The 23,220-nt window shown below is 40.7% G+C and overlaps 1 protein-coding gene across 3 annotated transcripts in view; it reads right to left on the bottom strand.

Moving 5' to 3' along the window:
• Positions 1-640: 640 nt before the first annotated feature.
• The window catches only part of septin7a (septin 7a), a 48,469-nt gene continuing 25,889 nt past the window's right edge, over positions 641-23,220 (bottom strand). For 2 of the 3 annotated variants that reach the window (XM_078266919.1, XM_078266917.1), the window contains 11 exons: positions 23,072-23,172; positions 21,540-21,674; positions 20,065-20,182; positions 16,564-16,656; positions 15,378-15,474; positions 8,483-8,534; positions 7,161-7,286; positions 6,194-6,214; positions 4,689-4,824; positions 2,841-2,986; positions 641-1,821 (listed from right to left, as the gene is read on the bottom strand). In XM_078266919.1, coding sequence (XP_078123045.1) covers positions 1,785-1,821; positions 2,841-2,986; positions 4,689-4,824; positions 6,194-6,214; positions 7,161-7,286; positions 8,483-8,534; positions 15,378-15,474; positions 16,564-16,656; positions 20,065-20,182; positions 21,540-21,674; positions 23,072-23,172 — 1,062 coding nt within the window. In that variant the 3' untranslated portion in view covers positions 641-1,784. The remainder of the gene's footprint in view (positions 1,822-2,840; positions 2,987-4,688; positions 4,825-6,193; positions 6,215-7,160; positions 7,287-8,482; positions 8,535-15,377; positions 15,475-16,563; positions 16,657-20,064; positions 20,183-21,539; positions 21,675-23,071; positions 23,173-23,220) is intronic. The other variant, XM_078266918.1, reaches the window with a different exon arrangement.

Here is a 23,220-nt window from a genome sequence, read left to right as displayed (position 1 = left end):
TCTGTGTTGCATTTCCACTTTCTTGAACACTTCAAAAATGCTGCTAACAACGCTCTGCTCCCTTGTTACATACGGCTATAAGGACATCCATTTTCTCATGGTGCATCCCAATGCCATACTTCATACCAACTACAGTATATAGAATGTGCTATGTACTTAATAACCAATGTTCCAGTTGGTGCACAAGAAACCAACAGACTTTACTGTTTTATACAAAAAGTAAATTACACAGTATGGGTTAATCAAATTGTGACTTTAGAATGACACAGCCAATTGAACTTAAAGAGACAGCAACATGTTTTTCCAAAAAAACTGATTATTTTTTTATTTTTAAGCTATTTCACCACCATTGCCTTTATTTTCATTTCCAGCTGTGAGCAAGTGCTCCAAGTCCTTTTTGTATTGCATCATTAGAGATTAGAGTACATCAAGGAGCAACTTTAAAAATATACTATTTGTGCTATGTTATATAATAATCTGCCACATTTTGTAATTAAAACCCTGAACGCAATATGTAATACTGTATATTCAGTGACATGTGTTCAGGGATTAAATTACATAATGCGTCATTTCAGGGTGTAATGTTTGGGAATCCACATACTAGTAGTGTATATTTTTCAAACATTTAGCCAAGATCATGTTTTTTTTTTTCCCCCCATCACAATTTTATTATGTGACTTTTTACATTAAAAACAAGACATTACAAAATACAGATGCAGTACACAAACAGTGCTAAATGTGATGTAAAGAAAGCCAGCTTGGTACAGTTATTAATTTGACCACTGTGTGGCTGAAGCATCTCAGCTCCAACTTTGCCATCCAACACAAGCTTTCCACATCCTGCCCCTGGAAAGATTGGGTTCTGTTGGAAATTTGTTTCTTTAAATAGAATCTGCGCAAGAAGTTCAAATAAATTCACGTAAAAAGCACTTCAAGAGCAGTTTCTTGACATTGTTACACTCAGCATGAGTGAAGTCAGGATTACATGTTGGGTTTCCAAGAGCAGGGCTAGTTTAATAACACCGGCTATGACACTGGAAACAAAATAAACACAGTTTCTATACCAGGACCAATACAAAATGAAAAATAAAGAGAGCAAAAAGTAAGAAAATGTTACACATGGTTGAAGTTAAACACTGCAGTTGATGGTTATACAATTTACATTACAGGAGATGGGAGAGCATACCACTTGGGGGGTGGGGGGTGGGGAGGAGAGAATAAATGTGATGCCTAAATAAGTGAACCGAAAGATACATATGCAGTATATATATATAAAAAAAAACAGTGCCTGAGGTGAGCTTCAGCCTGACACACGCTGCCAATGTGCAGGAAGTGAAAGGCTGACCTCTTTGTTTGGTTTTTTTGGCATTAAAAGAATGCAGCACAGAGCAGTGCAGCATCCAACATTCCCAAAGTAGAAGAAAAGAGGAAAGAAAGACTGAGCTCTGAACTTTGCCCTCCTGTTTTGTCATGATTAAAGAACACCAGTTCTCTCTGTTCTATGTGAATATACTTGTTTTTGTGAGCTGTGTGCGACCCAAAACTGGACTGCACACGGAATCAATATAGAGATAACAATTCTTGAAGGAGGAACATGAGGATGAGCAGAGAACGATTGGTTAAATTCAGAGTCCAGACAATACTGCCCCCTGGCTTTCACTTGATTATTACACAGTAATATGGTCAAACAGTGGATGGAGTTTATTGACAGATGCTCTGACAATCAAGGGCTGATAGGTTGGCAAAATAATACACTGTAACATCACGAAGGTCCTCCAGAGTTATTAAAATATCTTCTTCTTTTTGTTCTTCTCCAAGGTCCTGTGAAAACACGAGGACAGAAGAGCAGTCAAGCATGGAACCGTCTACTGCCTTCGTCCAAACACACACTGGTAAGTCTGACGGCCGACGTGTTGCTGCCTCGCACCTTGGGTGTTCCATTTGTACTCTACTACGCTGTAGTAACATACAGTTATAAGCACTTCTGTGTTCTTTGTGTCTCACTAAATCAGTCGTACTCACAGAGCTGTCCAACTTCCATCTGTGGACAATGTTGTTACGCTGTTTGTATGCAACAAAAAAACAGCGTAATGCGTTGTTTTAAACTGTCAGTGCTAACAATGGCTAACCTGGCTAGAGCTAACCCCAGAATGAAAAATCCGACTTGCAAATTGAACGCATTCAACTCGGGTGTGACGTCATTCCCACATTCCCAGCTTCGGCTTCCGAGTTCCGAGGTAAATGGAACGCACTATTAGGGGAACAGTCAATAATAAGCATTTATGTATATCTTTCTATCTATCCAATATGGATATATTGCCCAGCCCTACTTTGGAAGAGTTCATTTCTGGTTATTTGTTGGGCATTACGTTGAGACTCTGATTTAGATCCAACTTGCTGACATGCTATGTAGAGCATTTTGTTGTTTATACACTACTGGTCAAAAGTTTGGGGTCACTTATGAATTTCCATTCCAGACAGAATACCAGCTGAGATCAGTTGCATTGTTTCTTTAACCAGGGCAGCAGTTTTCAGATTACATTATGTGCTTACATAATTGCAAAAAGGTTCTCCTTTTAAAATGATATCAGATTAGTAAACAGAATGCGTCTTTGGAACATTGGATGAATGGTTGCTGATGATGGGCAATGTAGCTATTGCATTAAAGATCAGCCACCCACTCAGATCAGCTGGTATTCTGTCTATAATGGAGTGGAATGGAAATTTGTAATTGACCCCAAACTTTTGACCGCTAGAGTGTGTGTGTGTGTGTGTATATATATATATATATATATATATCCCAAACCCTACTGGATGATGGTGTGTGATGGAGTGTTTACCTGGAGGCGTCTAGTTTCTGCTGTTCCAGAATCCTCTGCTGGGCCTCCCAGCTGGCCTTCTCCTCCTCGTGATGGCGACGTTTCTCCTCCAGTTCTCTGTGCTGGGCCTCCAGGTTCTTCTTCATCTGTTCATGTCGTCTCTGGAGCTGCAGGGACACCGCACGCACAGTCAGGAGGTTAACCAAACATTCGTAAAGGAGCACAGATTAATGGAGCTCAACAGTGACCGCCCACTTTTTTAACGGCTCCGGAAGTGTTTTTCCCCATTCAATTGTTTCATTGACGTTTCAATAATATTATATAACGAGATTTAAGTCTGTAACCAAGCCAACCAGCTACGAGATGAATGGTGACCATAAAACATTTGATTCGGCGCAAAAAAACATTTTGATAACGGCAAAAAAGGCAAAGTTACAAGACCGTGTACAGAAACGATCAGAGACTTCAATGGTAGAAGCTCGCTCTAGCCGTTTGCGGTTTTGCGGGCACGGTAAGCGTTTCTATGGTAACAACCAGTTGGCCCAATCAGAGACGTTGCTGTTACGCTTAGGATCGTGGGTACTGTAGTTTTTCTCCAGAAGATCGCGGATAAAACATGGTTTTCTTAGAACAAGGTTGATTTCATATGGACTTCTAGTTTTTACCGGAGCAGAAACTGCTCGTTCACAACCCCGTAGCTCGTGGTCAGTCTACCTCAGATGGTTTAGACATCATGGCTGATAATCAGAATCCTTATGGAGTAAATCAATGGGATTTTTACTTCGGAACCACACTGTTGAGCTCTATAGACCATTACACGTGTAAACATTAACATTTTAAATGGCCCCAAGTTGATTTCCTGTTGCAGTGTATGTAGTCTATATCGACGACGACTCATTTCTGGGATTGCTCTGGTGCCGCCGGATGTCCCTCATTTTTCTCAAGGGGGTAAGCGTCTGTCAACAACCCGTAGCTCTTATGGCGCCATTTCGATGCTAACAAGCACCCACCCGCCGTTAGCATCCCATTGACTGCCATTCATTTTGACGTCACTTTGACAGAGAATATCTTTACATCTGAAATGTTTAAATACTCTATTTGTCCATTATTTATTTCTAAAGAAACACGACAATGTATAAAAGGCTCCATTACCTTGTAGCTCACGTTATGGCTCCGTAGCAGACGTTTTTATAACAATAGGCTAACGATTGTGTCATAACCACGTGACTTACTGTCTCATAGTAGAGGAGTTACCGTATAGTACAGAAGAAGCTCTCAGGCAGTTTGGACTTCCATCAGCTGTTTAAGTGTAATTACTAATGTTAACTAGCATTTTAGTTAGCAATAATTAGCATGTGCCTATGTTATCAAAAGTGCTTCTAATATACTTCACTGGTCTCCGTCCAGAGCAACGGGATCTGTTGGTCCAGTTTATATGCTGTCTATGATTTCTGCCGGATGTCCGTCCCCTTCCTCTGTCTTTGTGTTAGCATTTTAAACTCTGGTGGATTTGTGAGGACTATGGTTAACTGCTCCTCAGATCTCTGCAGGGTAAATCCACCAAAACAAGTTCCTTCGAGGCTATTTAGCAGAGGCACCGTGGCTCCGTCCGGCACTTAGCGCCGCCCAAGACGATTGTGATTGGTTTAAAGAAATGCCAATAAATCAGAGCATGTTTTTCTCCCATCCATGAATTCTGTGTGGACTAGACAGACCCTCCTCCACAACGCTGTGGAGGAGGGTCTGGCAAAGCGAGACTACTGTGTGAATTGATATCATGTGAATGGGGCAGGAAGTTAACAAGGGGCCAGGTTGTTTCCTAGAAATGGAATTCCATTCAAAAAGGTCTACAAAAAAACGTTAGTTTACCTCAACCTCAGAGTCTCTGAGCTTCTGGAGCTTCTCTTTGACTTTCATTTCAAACACTTGTTCCATCTCTTGTTCCATCTTCTTCATCTTGGACACGTGGTCCCGCCGCTCCTCGTCCATCTGGGCTAGAGGACTCCTGGAGACACAAGCCAGCGTTCATACGGAGAGCACACACTGGTTGCTATGTGGATGCTCACTAGGGCTGCACAATTAATCGCAATTTTTTTCGAAATCACAAAACGGACTAGTGCAATATCAAATCGCAAGGTTCAAAGTTTGTCTTTTTCGTCCACCAGCCAAATGGCTAGTGAATGTTCAAATCCACCAGCCACTTGCATATTTTACCAGCATTTGACTGGTAAATGGTGCCAATTCTGAACCCTGGGCGCATTATTTGTTAGACAAAATATGTGTCAAACCATTATGAATTATTAAGTATTGTGATGCTGCAGAGACGTCCCATCCTACAAATTGTATTATACAGAAAAAACTATCTTGGTACAGATCCTTCCAAAAATCACACTATAATCATTTTAATTGAATTTTTTTCAATGAAAATGATACATAATGATACAAAATAATCATTCCCTCCAATATCAAGAATCATATCGCAATATCAGTCAGAATAATCGCAATTGGATATTTTCCTCATATCATGCAGCTCTAATGGTCCCACATCTGTAACATCCCAGGTGGACATTTCTTCTAAAGGCCTTTGTGACCTCAGAGTGATGAAGAGGAGAAGAGGCAGGATCAGGGAAGAAGAAGAGGCCCGACTAGCTTGCCTTCCCTGGAAGCCCCTTGTAACAGACGGCTTCCAGCGAGGGTTGGAGCGGGAAGGGGACAGGGAATAAAAGGGAATAAAGCATGGAACTAACCACGCCCTGCTACAATGATGTCTTGACACGCTACCTACTCGTCCAGCTGGAGAAAAAAACAAACCACACTTTCCAGCAGCCATATTGGAGGTCCTTAGCTCTGCAGCAGCTGATATCATCTTGTTTGTGAATGTAAAATGTGTCTGATATGTGAATGAGCAATGTTAATTGAGCTGAGTAGAAGCATCTTTTACATTGTTATCGACTATATTAGCATGTTTGCGGATTAGCTAGCTAGATTTGTTCACATTAGCTGTAGAAATGAGGGCTAATGGAAGCAGAAATGTACCTTATCAGACCAGTTATTATTAGCTGTTAGCTACGCTGCTAGCTTGGCTCTGGGGATCACAATGTCAGTGTGTCTACAAAAGGATGACGAAAAGATTTTCAACGAGGGCTCGTCTGGGGCCAGTCCCAGACTGATGGCAGCATTAATGTAGAGCCCAATAATTTAACCCAATTTTTCAATGCTTCATTTAAATGAATGCATGAATCTCAAATTGCAGGTGAAAAAAGAAAAAAAAAGAAAAAAGAATTTAGAAGATCAGGGGGAAATGAAAATGGTCAGAGAGAGGAGTGGAAATGCAATTCTTTGGAGAGGTTTTGAAGAAGTGAAGTCACACTTACATGCCATCAGCCGTCTCAGTTCTAAAAACAAACAGATGCACAGACACTTAGCGTGCTAGCATTAAATCATGCATTAGCCTGTGAGAGTGTGCTGGTGATGGCTGACAGCTGCAGCCGGTGGTTCAGGAGTCAGACGTTGCCACGGTTAGTACTGTCAGATTAAACACAACCGATACTGGTGGCCAGTGAGTCGGGGGTTAGTGCTGCTTTGTTTGGGCCAGTAATGGGTTTAAAGGTTCGAGCTGCTTTAGCGACAGCTTGCCAATTTTAATCTGCAGGTCAGTGGCTGCAGACTTTAACCTCTGACCTGTAGTTTCCTCCGTGGTTACACAGTGACTGAGCTGCTCAGAGCGTCCTGATAGAACCAGCAGCCAAATCAGCAACATCATCCCATTAGTTCACACTGTTAATGTCAGTCAACTTTTTGACACATTTTTAAGACCATTATAAATTAAATTTAAGACCTTTATCCCAACAAAAAGGGCCCACTGATTTAAATGCTGCTAGCATACTGTGCCTCTAAATCAAAAGTCAGATGTAAAATTAGCTAAGTGCTAAAGGAAGCTTTTTAAGATGGTAATGTCATGTTACGGTTTGTGGCTGAACATACCACTCAAATCTAATTTGTAGCAATGACAAAATAGGAACTGTAAACGCAGTAATTGACTTATTAAAAAGATTTTTACCTCCAAAAATATATCAGATATATATATATCACAACATAAAAAAGTGAATGAATGACTGGCGAAAGAAAGAACTACAACAGCATTAGAGGCAGCGTTACATGGAGGTAGGACAATAAAGTCTGGTTTAAAATGATATTGGACCTAGAACACAATACTTAATTTAAGACTTTTTAAGGCCTAGAATTTGGATTTAAAATTTTTGACTTTTTAAGACCTTGTGGAGACCCTGAAATGTGCATTTCAGCAAAACAAACACCACAGCTGTGTACAGATGAACTTACTTGGTTAGCTGTCCCTTGTTCTTATTGTTGTCCACACCGTTGTAGTTGACCGCAGCAAGTTTCCTGCTGCGGTAATTCTCATAGTGAACGTTGTTGGTCACATCCTTTAGGTCCTGCATGTGGGTCCTGGGAATCAACAAGAGGGAAGTAAATTAGCACATTTACTCTCACTAGAAGATTTGTTTGCTTACAGTACATATATTTTATTATCAAGTATTTTGCTTTGCTTCATTTTCAGTCCTGAGCAGAACTCCTCTGACCACGTCTTAAAGGTTAAAGTTGGTTTTTTCAAGCTGGACCCTATTTTCCTATGTTTTTGTGTGTACGTGACTGATGGGAACAACAATATCTGAAATTGGTCCAGTATGAAGCAAGACCGCTGCAGTTGGCAGCGGCGAATCAAGCTACATTGTAAGTTATCGGGCAATTGCGCAACTTTATTTTACGTCCACTAAAAGGGCTTGTTTTGCCAATGACTATTTAGATTAATATTCTAAGTGTCTTACAACATCATGGAAAGGATTCCCACAGAGGTTGACTTTTTTGTTAAAGAGTACGATCTTTTTTTTAACATAAAAACATCCCCAATATTACTATTGCCAGACTCTATTTGAATAAACAGTAATTTTTTCATCATAAAACACACTTCATTCAAAGTTGACAGAAACTAAATAAAACTATCAAAAGCCATATTAGTTCACCTTTTCACTGTTCCAACATCACCACTCTGGTTTAGTTGAAATAAACACATAATTTACCGATTTACATGTGGAAATATGCTGGCTCTAAACACGCTAAAAGTACTGATTATTTACATGGAGTCTGGTGGGTTTAGCGATAGCGATCTCTGAGCTGTTTCTGGTCAAACAAAAAGGATTTTACTCTTTAAAAAAAAGGTCTCTCTCTGTAGGGATCCTTTCCATAATGTTGTCAGACACTTAAAATAATAATCTGAGTCTGTCAGCAGCAAAAACTGAACTTTTAGTGGACCAAATTGACGATGCACATTTGCCTAATAGGGTTACATTGCAGCCCGGTTCAAGGCTGCTATTTACAGCATTCTCGCTCAATCCTGGACCAATTTCAAAGATTTTTGTTCACATTAGTCACTTAGACACCACTGCAAGGGGAAATAGGGTCCAGGTTGGGAAGAAAAAAAACAACACACAAAATTACCCTTTAAGAACTGAAGGAAAACACACTTATTCTAGTACATCGACATCATCTCAGACAAAGACTCATGATGTATTTATCATTAAACCTTTTTACTTAGCCCAGCATGACTGCCCTAAAGGATGAGGAGATGATGCGTTTTTGCTCACCTGATCAGCATGTTCCGGAGAATTGTAAAGTCACAGTGCTCTCCGTTTTCCACTGTAAGAACGGACAAACAGAGCAGTTCAGACACGATAACGTGGAGTGATTATGACACGAACATGAGTGATCCCTGTAGGGATTATGAAAAGGGCTGGGCAATATGTCAATATTATATCGATATCGTGATATGAGACTAGATATCGTCTTTGATTTTGGATATCGTAAAATCGTAATATATTAAGCGTGGTCTTTTCCTGGTTTTGAAGGCTGCATTAGAGTAAAGTGATGTCATTTTCTGAACTCAGACCGTTCTAGCTGTGCTATTATTTGCCTTTACACACTTTGTCATTAAATCGATATTTCTGATGATTATTTATCAAAAATCTCATTGTGTAAATAATATTTTGTTGAAGCACCAATTGTCAATCCTACAATATCGTCGCAATATCGACATCAAGGTACTTGGTCAGGAATATCGTGATATTTGATTTTCTCCATATCGCCCAGCCCTAATTATGAATACAGCAAGTAAACCGTCAGTATAGCAAATGATATTGAGCAATGCAGCTGATAATGTAATCATAAGATATTAAAGAAAAACTACAATTTATAACAACGGTTTTTATACAGTTCTAGCAACCCGGTCTCACGGCAGTTCGTGAAATGGTCACGTTATTTTGATCTATGGATTCGTCTACAGGGAAACGATTTTCTACTTTATTTTGTGGTGGTCACCACCAAATTGGAACATTACCATTTCACGAAGCTCTTTATTTTTCACTTTAATTTCAATCATTGATTAAATAAATGAAAACTTTAGTCATTTTTTATCTTTTACCAACCCATTTCGCTTAGTTTTCTATTTGGTCGTAGCATTACATCACATGACATGAAATTATTAACCAGTCTATTCACTATTCTACCCATGTGACATTATTTGATATCCTCACCACATTTCCATGCTCTTTGTGCTTAAGGATTTCATTTATTTGACTAACAGGATTAATTATGGATGTATTCCAATATATTGTTTTGCTCCCTGATTTCCTCTTAGTGCTTTTTGTTGGTTGTCCACAGCTAGTTTGCAGCGGTGGAAGAAGTATTCAGATCTTTTACTTCAGTAAAAGTACAAACCCCACACTGTAAAAGTACTCTGTTACAAGTAAAAGTCCTGCATTGAAAAGGTTACTTTCGTAAAAAATATCATCAAAATGTACTCAAAGTATTACAAGTAAAAGTATTCAATGCAGTAAAAATCCTCACATTTTAGAAACCTGAAACTATCCAAACAGTTCTGTCAATCAAAGTGTTTAATCCTCCAATCATGTCAGCTGGACTTGTAGGCCGTTATATTGCTGGGTAGTTTAGTAAGTAAGTTATTAAAGTAAAGTTTATTTCTAGAGCACATTTAAACACAGCTTAAAAGGTTTAAAACCGTTTTTATTTGCATTTTTTGAAATATGTTAGGTCATACACATTTTTTAGTACCAGTCAACATCCTTGCAGCTGCATTTTGACTTAATGAAGACTGGGGAAGGCCTAAATAAAGGGAATTGCAATAATCCAGCTATGATGTAATTCAATTTTTCCATATCCTGAAAGGATAGACTTGGCCTGAGTAATGGTTCTTAACTGATAGAAACTATTTTTAACAACAGAGCCGATTTGGATTGGACAACATATTTTATAACTACACATTTGTGCGCAAAAATCTTTACTTGTAAAGTCACCACTACTAACTAAAGCTGTCAGATGAATGTAGTGGAGTAAAAAGTACAATATTTCTCTCTGAAATGTAGCGGAGTAGAAAGCGGCATGAAAAGAAAAGACTAGAGTAAAGTACCTCAAGATTTGTACTTGAGTAAATGTACTTTATTACATTCCACCACAGCTAATGAGTCAACAGTGGCTCAGGCTTCCCGAGGCCCTGCAGTAGCACTATGTGGACAGCTGCAGTAGCAGAAAGCACCAGCAGGGGGCAGCGTGTGTCCCTCTCACACTGAACCTCAGCACAGCTCTCTGGGGACTCTGCTGCTCAGTGCTGCGGTGCCTTGCATAGCTTCCCAGGGACCTTGCCCTCTTTCTCTCTCTCTCTCCCGCCCTCTCTTCATATTTATGCTGACACGGAGCCAAAAACCTTTTTGGTATTCCAAAACTCACTCCCCATGGACGGCAAACCAGTTTCATAGCACTCCTCCAGTGGTGGAATGTAACTAAGGACATTTACTGAAATACTGTACTTAAGTACAAATTTGACGTACTTGTACTTTGAGTCTTTTCTTTTCATGCTACCTTTACTTCTACTCTGCTACATTTCAGAGAGAAATATTGTACTTTTTACTCCACTACATTCATCTGACAGACTACAGAATACTAGTTACTTTACAAATGAAGATTTTTGGAAACAAACATGTAGTTTATAAAATACGATGATTATTTATTAAACTACCCAACAATATAACAGCCTACAATTAGAGCTGAAATGATTAGCCACTAAACACTTTGATTGACAGAACTGTTTGGATCGCTTTCAGTTTCTAAAACGTGAGGATTTTTCTGCATTGAGTACTTTTATGTGGAATACTTTAAGTACATTTTCCTGATGACACTTACATACCTTTACCTAAGTAACATTTTCAAAGAGTATTTTTACAGTGTGGTATCAGTACTTTTACTTAAAGGACAAATCCGTGTTTGAGCCATGTTCCTGGTTACTGGTTGCACGGCGTTCGTCGTTTGACTGGTCGTGACTGTCTGTACACTTACAAAGTTCTCAATGCTTCAGTTAACATGTAGGGACCCTCATTATGCTACTGTGGAAGTGTGGTGATATTTTGAGCCTTGTTAGTGGTGTAGAAACAGAGATTTCTTTTTACTTTACCCTCTGCCCCAACAACTTTAGCGGTTTGCCCTAAAACTGGTCACATTCGATTAGCATGAAAACATATCCCAGAGAACGGTTGACTCGGTACACACGTGTTATTAACCCCTAGGATCATTTTACGCCGAAATTGATCTGAAAACTTCTTCCAGCTCTGCACTCCTATAAGTCATCCACTATGCCGAGGGTCAGCAACCTTTACTATTAAATAAAAATATTAATAACATACACCAACACAAATCTGTCTGGTGCCGCAAATACTTTTGATCCTTTTCATTTTTTGGGGGAGACTTTATCCAGTTCTTAAATGTAGATTTGCTCTGCTTTTTGCAGCGGTTCACAAATCGCTCTCTTTCTTTCATCCCCATGTCTTTCAATGTTGCCTTTTTCCGTCTATTTTCCAAAAATTCCCTGTTTTCCTCTGATATGTTTCCATAAAATCCATTGCTAGCCTAGCTAGATGGGCCACCGAGAATTCGGTCCAGTCAGCAAAAGCTGAAAACTTTTTTTGGGCTTTTCCGCCTTTTTACATTTTTCAGGACAGCTAGGTGAGAAAGGGGAGAGAGAGGGGGAAGACATGCAGGAAATCGTCACAGGTCGGATCGAACCCTGGACTCCCGCGTCGAGACATAAACCTTGAAGTATATGTGCGCCTGCTCTACCCACTGAGCCAAACCGGTCGCCGTTTCTTGCTTTTTATTCAGTTTATATTTTCACAATTAGGTAATGTAAGAATCACTTACAACAATGAGGCATTAAAGCGTAACTCTTGCCAAAATGCAACCTAGGGTCTTTTTTAGGGCTGTCAGCGTTAACGCGTTAATCGCGATGCGATTAAGGGCCGACGCGATGCGATTCATTTTTATTTTATTTTTCAAATCGCATTTTATTTTACACTTCACTCGGCTTTGCGTCGTGCCTAACAGGCTTCTATTTTGACCCTTTGCAGCACCGTTGCTTATCATCAAGCTGCCACTTCCTCGTAACACATCCTGCTGCTGCAGGCTGCAGGCATGATGGAGAAAGACAGCAGCAATGACTCTGAATGGAGCTTTTTATTTTACAGAACTCCCAGACAGCACGTAGACAAGTCGAAAGCCATATGCACGTTGTGGAAAGGAGAATTAAAATATCACCGAAGCACGTCAAGCTTGAGCTACCACCTACGGAGCTAAGCATAGTAGTACAGTTAACGTGATGCTAGACCACCGGTCCTCGGGGGGCGGGGGAGCAGCAGCGGTGGCCGAGCGGGCAGCAGCAGCAGCTGCGGCGGCCGGCGTAAGCAGCAGCTGCAGCGGGCGATCACGGGGGGACATCCTCAGCGGTGAAACACGAACGGGGGCTGGAGTATAACCTAGCTAGGTGGAAAGCTAACGCTAGCCGGCCACCTGTTCCATCAATCCTGCTCGCAAGTGTCCGCTCATTAGACAACAAACTGGACTACATCCAACTTCAACAAAACTCCCAACGCGAGTTCAGAGACTGCTGTGTTTTTGTTGTTGTGGAAACAACAGTGTACCGGGTAAGAGTGGAGATGGGCTGTTAACACGGACTTGTGCAGAAATGAGCTGCTCATTAACCGGTGATCACTGGACGTCAGTGAGTAACAACATTATTTAGGAGTTACTAAACACTAGATTGACTCTGGTAAGGATAGGGATTTTTAGTTTTTTTAGTTAGGTACTTGGAGGAATTGTGCAATAATGACAGATTCACACATTTTTCTTTTGTTTACAGTAAATAAATAATTATAAATCTTAAAATGAAGTTCATAAAGTAACTTTCTTTGCATTCATTTGATTCCCAATCAAGATACACTGGTAAAAATTGTTTTCCATTGTTAATATGTACTTAAAAACTGTTCTGAAATGCAAAATAATAGAATTTTAATCATGTGATAAAATATGCGATTAAAAAAAAATTAATCGTTTGACAGCCCTAGTCTTTTTGTGAATGTAGCTGAGTCAAACCTTCGTTTAAAAGCATAATTAGGACAGAAACACCACTTTTAAGATTGACCGTATTCTCGTTTTTTGGTCAAATGGCCTTTTGAATGGGAGAGCTAGGGACACTTTTATGCTAGCCTCAAAATAGCTATTTTTAGAACACTAAGAAGGCTCGACACAACATGAGACTTAGCTACCACCTTGGCAGTCAAAACGAGTCGATATCCGAATGCGGATGAATGGACTCCATATGAGGCTCCTTTTTCAACTACGAGGTCAATATTGTTTTTCAATAACGACAAAACGAAAAGAAATTATCCGTGCATTTATATAAGCTTTAGGAGCTTTCCATTTTTACTCTCCTCCCTGTTATGCTGCATTCAGAAATCGATTGTTTTTGACTGATAAAATGGCTGCCGCCGGAAACAACAAGAGCTACGGTGAGTTGTTCTTTTTAGTAAACTCTGTGTACACAAACAATGTTGTCAATGCTTTGGTTAAGGTGTAGAGTCCCTGGTGATACTTGGAGCAAAGTCTCATGTTGTGTCGAGCCTTCTTAGTGTTCTAAAAATAGCTATTTTGAGGCTAGCATAAAAGTGTCCCTAGCTCTCCCATTCAAAAGACCATTTGACCAAAAAACGAGAATACGGTAAATCTTAAAAGTGGCGATTCCGTCCTAAATATGCTTTTAAACGAACGTTTGACTCGGGTACCTTCCCCAAAAGACCCTAGGTTGCATTTTGGTGAGAGTTACGCTTCAAAACTAAAATGCCAGGCTGTAATACACTCAGGTCTTCAGCTGCTGCTGTTCTTCTGAGACGACAACCGCATAATCGACATGATCTGGAATGTTCCCTTCACTGCCTCCCATTCATTACAGTAGACACCTCTGTCACATTCACAGTGCGGCACTCTGCTCATCTTTAAGCTGAATAAGTTTGTCATGCTTCATACGTGTCACCACAATGTGACAGCGACTTCCTGTGTCAGGTCATACAGGGCTCTCATATCCTGTGCTAAAGACAAAATGTCTAGTTTCCCACTGCTGGCTCGAATGTGTTACTGTGTTGTTTTCTTCTTCATATTATTAGTATCACTGGCTTGTGTTTTTCTTCATTGAGGCTTGCATTGTTCCTGTTCTCTGGTTCTCTCAGCCAGATCATACAAAACTATGACATGAGATTACATTAAAGTGATCAGATTATGCTCATTTTCAGGTTCTTAATTGTATTCAGAGATTGTATCAGAATAGGTTTACATGGTTTAATTTTCAAAAAAACACCTTTGGGCTTTTTCACTTTGTAAACCTATAAATGTGCACTGAAAATACACAAAGGAAAGGGAAAAAGCTAAAAAGCATAATATGAGCACTTTAACTGGTGTTCATTATCAAACAGTTTGTCTGTCATTTTCCATTAAATAAAATATATAACACAATGAGTGTTTACATAAATAATCACCAATAATGTAGATATAATGACTAAGTGGGTAAAAGGAACTAATAAAATGGCTAGAACAGTGGTAAGTCCAGGAAATGACATCACTTTACTGTAATGCAGCCTTTAAAGCCAGTTGAAGACAACACGTATGCCATAATGATATTAGGATATCCAAAATCTATAATGATATGCAGTCTCATATATTGATATATTGCCCAGTCCTACAAATAGTCTTTTCTTTTTTGGTGTGTGTACAAAAAGGATCAAGAGCAGGACTCTTTCGACTGGAGAAGTTTTGATACTACTCAGTACTGGGCTCTTTTTTTCTGTTGAGAACTTAAGGTTAAGTACTTATACCCAGCCCCAGTGCTGCGATTACTCAATAACACAGTACCACAGTGTGTGTTGGTGTGTGCGCCGAATATTGGAATGAGAACAAAAAAAGGAGCACATTGATTGTGTTACTGCTTTGCAAACCATCTACATATGTCAGCTCAATAATCCAATGAAACAGTGGAAACTGTGGTCTGTGTGTGTGTGTGTGTGAGCGTGAGTGTGTGAGTGTGTGTGACAGAGAGACTCCACTTAGTTCATCAATTTCTAGGCTGGGAACAGTTGACCTTTGACCTCTCACCTTCAGCCACACCCCAGGGGTACTGCCTCCCGCGCACTCGCTTCCCATTGACCTCGATGATGGTGTTGCTACCGACTACAGCCAAGGGTAAACGGTCCTGCAGCGAGGAGGGAGGGGACACAACTGTTGCACAATGGCTAAAAATACACGGTAAACTGTGACTGGTCGCTAACATGCACAGAGACATAGTATGCATGACATAAATCAGGGTACCCCAAGGATTCTTCAAGTCAAATTTAAGACTTTTTAATTTTTGAAGATTTTTAATACCACCTAGGAGAAAATTGAATGCCAACTTCACGGCCATATAATATAAAATCAGTGTGGATTTTAAGCTCAGAGAAGAAGTATTTACATTACCTGAATTTAATTAAAAAAAAAAGTGTTTCCACCCTAAGGGCCCTATTTTAACAATCTAAGCACAAAGGGCTGTACTGTCTTACTTCATCTCCCATTCCCTTTAAAAGCCAGGCACGAGCAAATCATATCATAATACTATTTCACATTGCAATATGTTTATGTTTAATCTTTTGCATGTTTGTGTGCTGCTGCGCGTCCCTGTGTGTGTAACAAGCATAGTGTGTGTGTGCTGTGCACGAGCCTAGGCACATTTTACTAATGCGCTGTTATAATAACAATGAAATGCTGCGTTATTGACTTTAGACCAGGTTTTTGTTGGTCAATGGCGCGATCACTTCCCGCTGCCTCAAGATATGAATAGGCCAAGAATGCACCTGAACACACCTCCCTGTAAGACCAGCACGCCCATGGGCGCAAAGATGGGTGCAGGTGCATTAGCCATTTAAATAATGCGGGCGCTGGACGGGAAACTGACAACTGCGTCGGTCTTAAACTAGCAAAGACACTTGTGTTGGGCTTTGCGCTGCGCCGGGTGCAAGATAGGGCCCTATAAGTCTAATAGTCTAAGTCTATGAGCTCTTATGCCATGAAAGTAAAAATACAAAATAAAATAAATTTACCCACACAAAATATTTATATATACGACAAAATTGAAGACCTTTGTTAACGAAATCCAGTACTTTTAAGGCCTTATTTTTTTAGAATATTAAATGTAAGACTTTAATACTTGACCCCACCGGTACCCTGTAAATTAAAAACCAACCAACAAACCACAGACAGATTATTTAAAGTTTCATGGAGGGTTGCTTGCTTTAGAGGAACAGACCTTGATTTTCCTGACCATCTTCATCTCCTCCTCATCATCGGTCTCTGGGAACTCGTAGATTTTGATTTTGTGCTCCTGGATTTCTTTCATGATCTGCACACAGCAGAGAGGGAACGGAGAGAGGCAGGGGGGAAATGGAAAAACAGATGAGAGGTGATGTAGAGCGAGCTGTACTGGATGTGGGACAAACGGGTCCAGAGACATCAATAGTCCCGCTGGAGGTTAGTCAATACACACACCTGCTCATTCATCACATCAACACTACCATTAGAGACGTTCCGATACCGGTATCGGCTCCGATACTGCCTAAAACGCTGGTATCGGTATCGGGAAGTACTGGAGTTAATGCAGCGATCAGATACCACGTAATAAAGCCCTAAAGAAAAAATATGTTAAAGTAGTTTATTTATGTTCTTTTTCCGTTATAACTGACTGTCAAACTGCATAATAAAAGAAAGTTCTGTGGCGTTCATGTTTCACAAAGAGTTTAACCAGAGCCAGACCGACAACAAAGATAGAAATCATATCACATCCATACAGGGATAGTAGTATACAGTTCTTAAAACATAATAAAATATATGACACACTGGTATCGGCTCGGTACTTGGTATCGGCCGATACGCAAGTTCAGGTATCGGAATCGGGAAGCAAAAAATGGTATCGGACCATTTCTAACTACCATCACACGTATACAGACAGTGTATGTGCATCAATACAGAGTGCTATACACTAAACATTAGGGAGGCACGATATCAGGGAAAGTATCGCGATAACGATATTATTTGCGGTAAATAAACAGATATTAAAGTGTGCTCAGTTCTGCTGCTTTCAGTCTTCTGTTAAAATACAACAAGTTGCGTTGAATTACAAAAGTATAAAAATGAACGGACCATTCTTTTATTAAAGCTATAGTGCGTAGTTTCTGTCTCCCCCATGAGGAATTCAATTCTAAGTAATGACAACAATTCTGTTGTTGCAGCCACATGATACAAGCCTTCCGTGATCACGCTTCACCCCCCTTTTAGGGTTAAAAAACATGGACTCTTCAGAAGAGGTCATTATCTTCACTCCAGTTTCTGCATGCAAAAGTTGCTGGTCAACACCATCTTCTGAACATAGCCATGCTGAGAAATGTTCATTATTATAAATGATAATAAGCTGCATGCTTATTGGCTCACCGACGCTGATGTGAATTACTCCTTAGGTACTGAAATTGTGTATTGAATGACGAGGCATTTTTCAATACTCGATACTTCAGAGGGTATTCGGTCAGTGCCTAAAAAGTATTGAGTTCGATACCCAGCCCTACTTTTGCGATGTGTTTATTGCGCCAGTTGATGTCGCAATGATGATAAAAACAGGATATACTGTATTGTGCAGCCCTACTATACATCTTCCACATTGGTGGAAACTCTTATTCTAACTTCCTGTATTCTCTTCATGGGGCTTGTGATTTATAATTAAATAAATCATTTGGACGAGGCATGCTAATTTCGAGGTTTTTTTCTGACTGATAGCTGACCCTTGTTAACCGATCATTAACCGTTAACTGACAAACAGGCAACGGAGTCCCAGTACACCCGTCCGAGAGTCTCGGACATACTTTCCTTGTTTCGCGGACAGCTGCGGACGTGTACTCTGTGTTTAGGACGGAAGCCGAAGCTGGGAATGACGTCACACCCGAGATGAATGCATTCCACTTACAAGTCGGATTTTCATCGTTTTCATTAGCTCTAGCCAGGTTAGCCATTGTTAGCAATGCCAGTTTTACAACGCATTAGCAGTTTTTTTGTGCATACAAACAGCGTAAAAACATGTCCAAAGATAGAAGACAACTTTCACAACTGTTGATACACGGAGCAGCCATGTTGGATTTTTAGCTCGGGGTACTCTGTGGTTGTCCGAGTTCCGAGCTCGGAAATCCAAGGTCAGGGGGGCGCGTTTCTGACTTTGACCTCGGAAAATCTGACTTCAGAGTAAAAATGGAATGCACTATTAGCACTAGCAAGTGAACTAGCAGTTAAGAAATAGATTGTATAGCCTATTTTTTGTTTTCATGGTTTTTTAATTTAAAAAATAGTTTTGTTTTCACTGTTTAAAAGGTCCAATATGTAATATATTTACTGTAATAAATCCAAAATGACCCCAATGCGTCATCAGATATTTAGGAAACATGCTAAGTTGAAATACTCAACAACAATGCTAATGCCAGTATTTTCTCCTTTTGAAATTTCCGTTCTGTGACGGAATGTCCGTTTGTGTTTTGGCCTGTGTGTTGGTATCAACTGCCCAGTTTGACAGCCAGGCCGGGTTGCCAGATATACCTGTAAACACATGAACCCAGCGCGCTACAGGTTCAACGGAGATAGATTCTACCTGACCTAAAGAAAACGGCACGTTTCTAACAGTTGCGTGACCAGAGATGTAACAAACCCCGGGTGAATATTGGAGATGTATTTGAAAGACGGAGACAGCTTAGAGCCCAAAAGGACACAGAGTTGGCTAATCTCCTCCTGAACAGTTAGCCAAGCATTAGCTTCAGGCTAATTAATCAAGGCTACAAGGGACGGGCATTTTATGTCATTTCAACATTTGTGTACTCACATTGAATTATATAGCTAGAGTACCCGAGTTGGTTACTCACAAAAACAATTGAGACACAGCCAGTAAAGTGAACCCGACGCCGCCATGCTAACCCTGCTAACTTGAAACGTTACCGGAGGACCAGGCAAGCAGCCACGGCTGTTTACAATGTGTAGCGTGTTCAGCGGCCGTAGCCGACAAGGGTGAGTTATTTTAAGCCAAGAGAGGGGCTGTAAATCAGGAGAGAGGATCGTGAGTTTGCAGTGTGTTTAGCGATTGTTGCCGTAATTCTAAGCCAATAAAGTGTGTTCAGTTGGGTGGAAAGGATGGCAAAGTAGTGTTATTTTTAGCAGTTGCTACTGTAATTGTGTGAGGAAAAGTGTCTGTCAGTTGGGCACAGAGCTCCGCGTGAGCACGGTCTTCTATGACTGTCAGTATAGCCAGCATCTAATGTTAGCTACTCCGCTGTGCTGTGAATTAATGTCTGGCTATGTGAGACAAGCGTCTACCAACATTGTTGGATGCTGCGGTCTCAGCCTTGGCAACCTCCGTGAACTTCGAGTCTGGGGAGGAGGGGGCGGGGGAAACAACTCTCTTCAGTATTTTGAATTTGTACTTTTTACTGCAGTAACTATTTTAAACACTAGCTGTCAGTATTACATATTGCACCTTTAACTGATCTGGTCAAATTTCTTATTGTGGGTTAACGGTTAATCATTGACATCCCTAATTTGGACTTGTTAAGGAGTCAAAAGCACAAAGTGTGGAGGTCTACAGTAACAGCAAACCTGGCATTGAATCATTTAGCCACATTAACGTCTGACCCAAACAATAACATTTGAAGAAAAAAACATGAAAAATGCTTGCCAAACAGAAACATATAGAGTACATTCAGTCCGAAGTGACAAACACACACACCTGCTTCTTGAACTGTTGACACTCCTCAGGAGTCATTGTGTCTGCTTTTGCGATGAGGGGGATGATGTTTACTTTTTCATGTAGCCGTTTCATAAATTCAATATCGAGGGGCTTCAGTCTGAGAAAGAAAGAAAGAAGCAAAGAAACGAGACAGTTTGATGGTTAGAGTAACACACACACACACTCTAGGGCTTGGCTGACCTCAAACTGTACATCTGGATGAAGCAGACAGCTGATACTGTAACACACATTTGTCATGACTGTTGAGTATCATGTGTCTCCATAATAAATCCTAGTTCAGCTGCAGCTTTTGACTAAATCAGAAATGTTTGTAAAGCTGGCTCTAATACGCTTACTTTACAGCAGAAAATCGAATGAGATGACAAATCACCTTATCCATATCATATGCATGAATGTTGGCTGTGGTCAGACCCAGGCTGGGTCACTGTGGGCCAACCGGCTCAACAGCACTGGACTGCAAAACCACCTTTTGCTGTGGGCAGCACAGTGTGGCTTAGTGTGTGGAAACAGCCAGGCCAAGAGTGTCTGTCTGTCTGTCTCTCTGTGTGTGTGTGGTGTGTTGTGTTTGGCAGTGGTCAGAGCCAAGACACAGATGGGAGGAATGGGGTGTCCAGGTCAGCGAGCTCAGGACAGATTACACCAGTGTTATTCCTGCATGGCGGCCTGGTAGCAGGGCGCAGGCAGAGCCCCTTGGACTACTTACAGTAACTGCTGGCCAGAGAAAGAGGCAGCAGCGGGGCAACACTGGAACACAACAGTTGAACTCTGCAGCTCCGTTGCTTATTTCTTCCCATGTGACTGAGTGAGTAATGAAGTGTGGGAAAAACCTCCTCAAAAACAGTGATTATACTGGTCTGGAGGCGGATTAATAAACAGAACTTTTCATGCAACTATACATCTCTAATAAAGTTGAACTCCATATTAAAGTCCTGCATTGTGTAATATTGCAAATGCATAACATAACTCATCTGTGACTGTGTTTTGGATGACGAAATATTGTATTAGCACGTTTTGAAAGGCCACACTGTCATGGGTAATGATAGATATTTAGCCAAGATACTATCAATCACAAGTAAAAAAGCAATTACAAGAAACTGAACCCCCGACTATAAAACAATGGCTAGAAATTATAGAAGAGACTTACACTATGGAAAAATGACTTACCAGCTAAGAGTGAGAGAATACATTTTCATTCATAAATTGAAGAAATAGATTATTTATGGCAGTGGAAATAGTTTTTGACCTAACTGACGTATAGATTTCAAGATGCTGGATTTGTACTTGGATTTGTTTGTTATAGTTTGCTTTAGTATGACTGTTTTCGTTTCCTATTGTAAGTCTCTCGATTGGACAAACCCAAATAAAGGCACGACCTAACCCTAAACCCTAAAAATATTGGCACGACTCGAACAGCGCCAAAATTCCCTGATCGGGAGGATCCCTGTAGTACCTACCCGTGTCCAGACGGAGCGATGAAATACAGGCAGCACTGCACTCTGCTGTCGGGCATCATCCGCCTGTTGACCCGGGACTCTGCGTTGAGGTAATCCTCAAACTTACTGTCGATGTAGTCGATGACCGGCTGCCAGCTGAGGACCACACAGCATGGACGATTTTAAAAACAGGATTTCTGACCACTGAATGCACATGCCCTGTTACTGAACTCTGATTATTGATTGTTTGATGTTTGATTTTTTTTACTGGATTATTCCTGGTAAAATAAAAATAATAATAATAATAATTCACATCAATGTCAGGTACAGTGAGTATGTTTACATGCACACTAACATTCCACTATTATTCTGAATGTGACAAATTTGATTCAGGTCATGTAAACAGCATATTCCGCTTGGATATTCCAAATAAGGCCTTTTTCAGTATTTAGCATTTTCTGATTAAGACACCTGGGATATGCCCTATTATTCGGGCTTTACAGGCATTCTTTGGACATGTATACAGCGCATTCGGAATATGCATCTCAATCGGGGTTTTTACCAAAGTTTTCAACAGTTCACGGCCGGTTTAGGGCAAATGCGTGATTTATGGTCCTGAGGAGGCTCCGCGCAGAGCTTTCACCGTAGCCTATGTAAGTGGCCTGAAGTTTATAGTTGGTGTGTGCGTCGATCTCTTTAAGAGAATAGCAGGGCCGGCGTGTGTGTGTGTGTGTGTGTGGGGAGTGTGTGGTAGAGTGAGTGACAGAGTGACGGTGATTATCTTCAGAGAGAGTAGTGACTCTAGAGTCATAGTGAGAGAAACAAAGTGTCTCCCCTGTTCTTTCTGACCACGGTGAGAAATCTGGAGCAGGAGAAGTTAACCCTCTCCTTGATTTCATGTTGTTGATGGAGAAGGAGAACCAGGAAATGAGTCGGGGGAAATGCAATGCTACCAAGCCACGCCCGAGAGGCTACGGCGTAGGGTCTGTGTCTCCACGTACCTAGTCACGGCATCGATTTAACGCAGAAGTATAAATCACGCTTTACGGTCAGCTCTGTGTGTTGCTATGGTTGTTGTACCCAAACCAACCAGCCAACAGTTTAAGTGAGTCCGGCTGAGGTAGAGATGCATGCTCAGAAGGAGGAGATACACAGCTACTTTTACATTATCAAAGACTTGGATATCCACAGGTTTTGGGATACGCACAAACATCGATACGGCGATCTTTTCAAGAATGTGATTGAAGAAATGAAAGAGGGACGCTGTGTTCATTCGGTCGAACTAATCCGCCACCGGTGGAAAACTTTGAAAAAATTCAGTTTTGCACAGCTACATGTCAATGGGAATATATATATATATATATATATATATATATATATAAGTGGAATATTCCCTTTCATTAGCCATGGAAACAGCTTAGTCGGAATATCGTTTTTTTTTTCGGAATAAGGGCAAAAACCGGAATATTATGTGCATGTAAACGTAGTCAGTGATACAATGAGAGTGTGTTACAGTAACTTAAATTAGCCAATGACAGAAGGCTGGAGCTCACCAGTTACTGTTATCAACGGCATCACCGAAGCCGGGGGTGTCGACGATGGTGAGCAGAAGGTGCACTCCTCCTTCCTTTACCAGGACCTTCGACTGCTCCACCTGCAAACACCAAGGACTGTATAAGTCTGCGTTGACCAGATGGCCAAT

The sequence above is a fragment of the Sander vitreus genome, chromosome 14, assembly GCF_031162955.1.
Source record: "Sander vitreus isolate 19-12246 chromosome 14, sanVit1, whole genome shotgun sequence".
Taxonomy (NCBI): domain Eukaryota; kingdom Metazoa; phylum Chordata; class Actinopteri; order Perciformes; family Percidae; genus Sander; species Sander vitreus.
The sequence above is the reverse complement of the archived record's forward strand: the minus strand, read 5'-3'. Positions and strand labels throughout refer to the sequence as shown.